General features: G+C 36.7%; 1 protein-coding gene across 1 annotated transcript; it reads left to right on the forward strand.

Annotated features, from left to right (window-relative positions):
• Positions 1-424: 424 nt before the first annotated feature.
• LOC120181413 lies at positions 425-1,570 on the forward strand. The gene is made up of 3 exons (XM_039186544.1): positions 425-667; positions 770-985; positions 1,279-1,570. The coding sequence occupies exons 1-3, from the start codon at positions 494-496 to the stop codon at positions 1,495-1,497; spliced, it is 609 nt and encodes a 202-aa protein (XP_039042475.1). The 5' UTR covers positions 425-493; the 3' UTR covers positions 1,498-1,570.
• Positions 1,571-1,808: the final 238 nt, after the last annotated feature.

The following is a 1,808-nucleotide window of genomic DNA, read 5'->3' on the forward strand; positions in this document are numbered from 1 at the left end:
ACAGCTATATTCAATTGAAGGCACAATTTGCGTAGCCAAAGGGGTGTGATTGCCGAGCCTACGTAAAGAGACCAAAAGAAAGAACCAAAAGTAGCGTAAGCACCAAAGCCATCCATCCAACGACTCTGGATAAACTTCAGCCACCACCATTGATCTCCGCCGTCCAAAAATAATCCCCTCATTTGTTTATGAGCTTTGTCCCTTAGTTCAGGCGTTTGCTTTGTTGGTTGAATTCTAAGTTGCAAATTCATTTTATCCCTCTCTCTCTCTCTCTCTCTCTCTCTCTCTCTTTCCTTTCTTCCTCTTTCTTTGGCTTTTGATCTTCAAAGGAAAAACTCCATTGCTTTGCTTTGATCATCAATGGTAATGCCATTGCCTTAAATGCCAAATATTACATCTTTATTTCTTCTTCTTTGTTCATTGTTCTTCCCTGGTTTGGTTTCTCGGTCTCATTATTCTTTTTTCCCCCTTGGTTTTCTCGTGATAGACAACAATGGCGGTGCCTCCATGGCTAGAGTCATTGCTAAGTACAGCCTTTTTCACAGTCTGCAGAACACATGAAGATGCAGCTAGGGGAGAATGTAACATGTATTGTTTAGACTGCAAAGGAGACGCATTTTGCTTCTATTGCCGCTCTTCTAAACACAAAGATCATCAAGTAATTCAGGTAAAACCCAATGTATGAAAATTTACATTTCTTCTTCCTCTTCTTCTTCTGGTAAATATATAATTTAAAAACTTGTGTTTTAGGTTTGGTTTTTTTTTTCAGATAAGGAGATCTTCGTATCATGATGTAGTAAGGGTTACAGAGATTCAAAAGGTATTGAACATAAGTGGGGTTCAAACTTATGTGATAAACAGTGCCAGGGTTCTATTTCTTAATGAGAGGCCTCAACCAAAATCTGGAAAAGGCGTAGCTCATATCTGTGAAATCTGTGGAAGAAGCCTCTTGGATCCATTTCGTTTTTGTTCTTTGGGATGTAAGGTAAATTAACACTTCTTTTTTCTCTATTTACTTCACATTTCTACATCATCATCGCCATTACCATTCATACAATCATCACCATCACAACTACCACCACATTGATAATCATTATCAATTACATCACCAATCATAATTATATCATATGCATATGATACATTAATTGGCCAGCAACATGCATGCTCCACATTGTTTGATATTTCCAATGTTATGCATAAATTTTGCTTTGGTTTTAACTAATTAAAAAAAATTTAAATCCCATTTTTAATTCAATCCCATTTTTAATATGAACTTAGCTTGTAGGAGTAAGGAGGGATGGGAATGCAAGTTTTAGCTTAGAGGCAAAGAATGAGGTGTTAATGGAGAGAACAAGAAAAGAAGGGATGCCAAAGGAGGAAGAAGAAGAATTGCGTGAAGGCTCACAACAAGACATTTATCTGCCCACGCCTCCCCCACCACCTTCAAATGCAAGGAGAAGAAAAGGAATACCTCATCGTGCACCTTTCGGGTCCTAAAAGGAACAAGTACGCTATTATATTAAAAAATATCACCTATTTCTTTATTTATTACCCACGAAGGAAAAAAAGGGTACCATTGTCTTGGGGGTCTTTAAATTTGTCCAATTGTTCAAACTAAAGGGAGTGTAGGGTATTATTATTCGGTTAAGGGGGAGTACAAAATAAAAACAAGGGCAAATTATGTATTTAGGTATTCAATTATTCTCGTGGTTATGTTTTGGTCATTCAACTATTTTTTTTCAAAATCATATCTAAAGTAACGTTTTGGTCACCCGTCGTTAAAAAACTAATTCTCAATGTCATAATGA

Source organism: Hibiscus syriacus, unplaced genomic scaffold, assembly GCF_006381635.1.
Source record: "Hibiscus syriacus cultivar Baekdansim isolate YM2019G1 unplaced genomic scaffold, ASM638163v2 tig00003721_pilon, whole genome shotgun sequence".
Lineage (NCBI taxonomy): Eukaryota > Viridiplantae > Streptophyta > Magnoliopsida > Malvales > Malvaceae > Hibiscus > Hibiscus syriacus.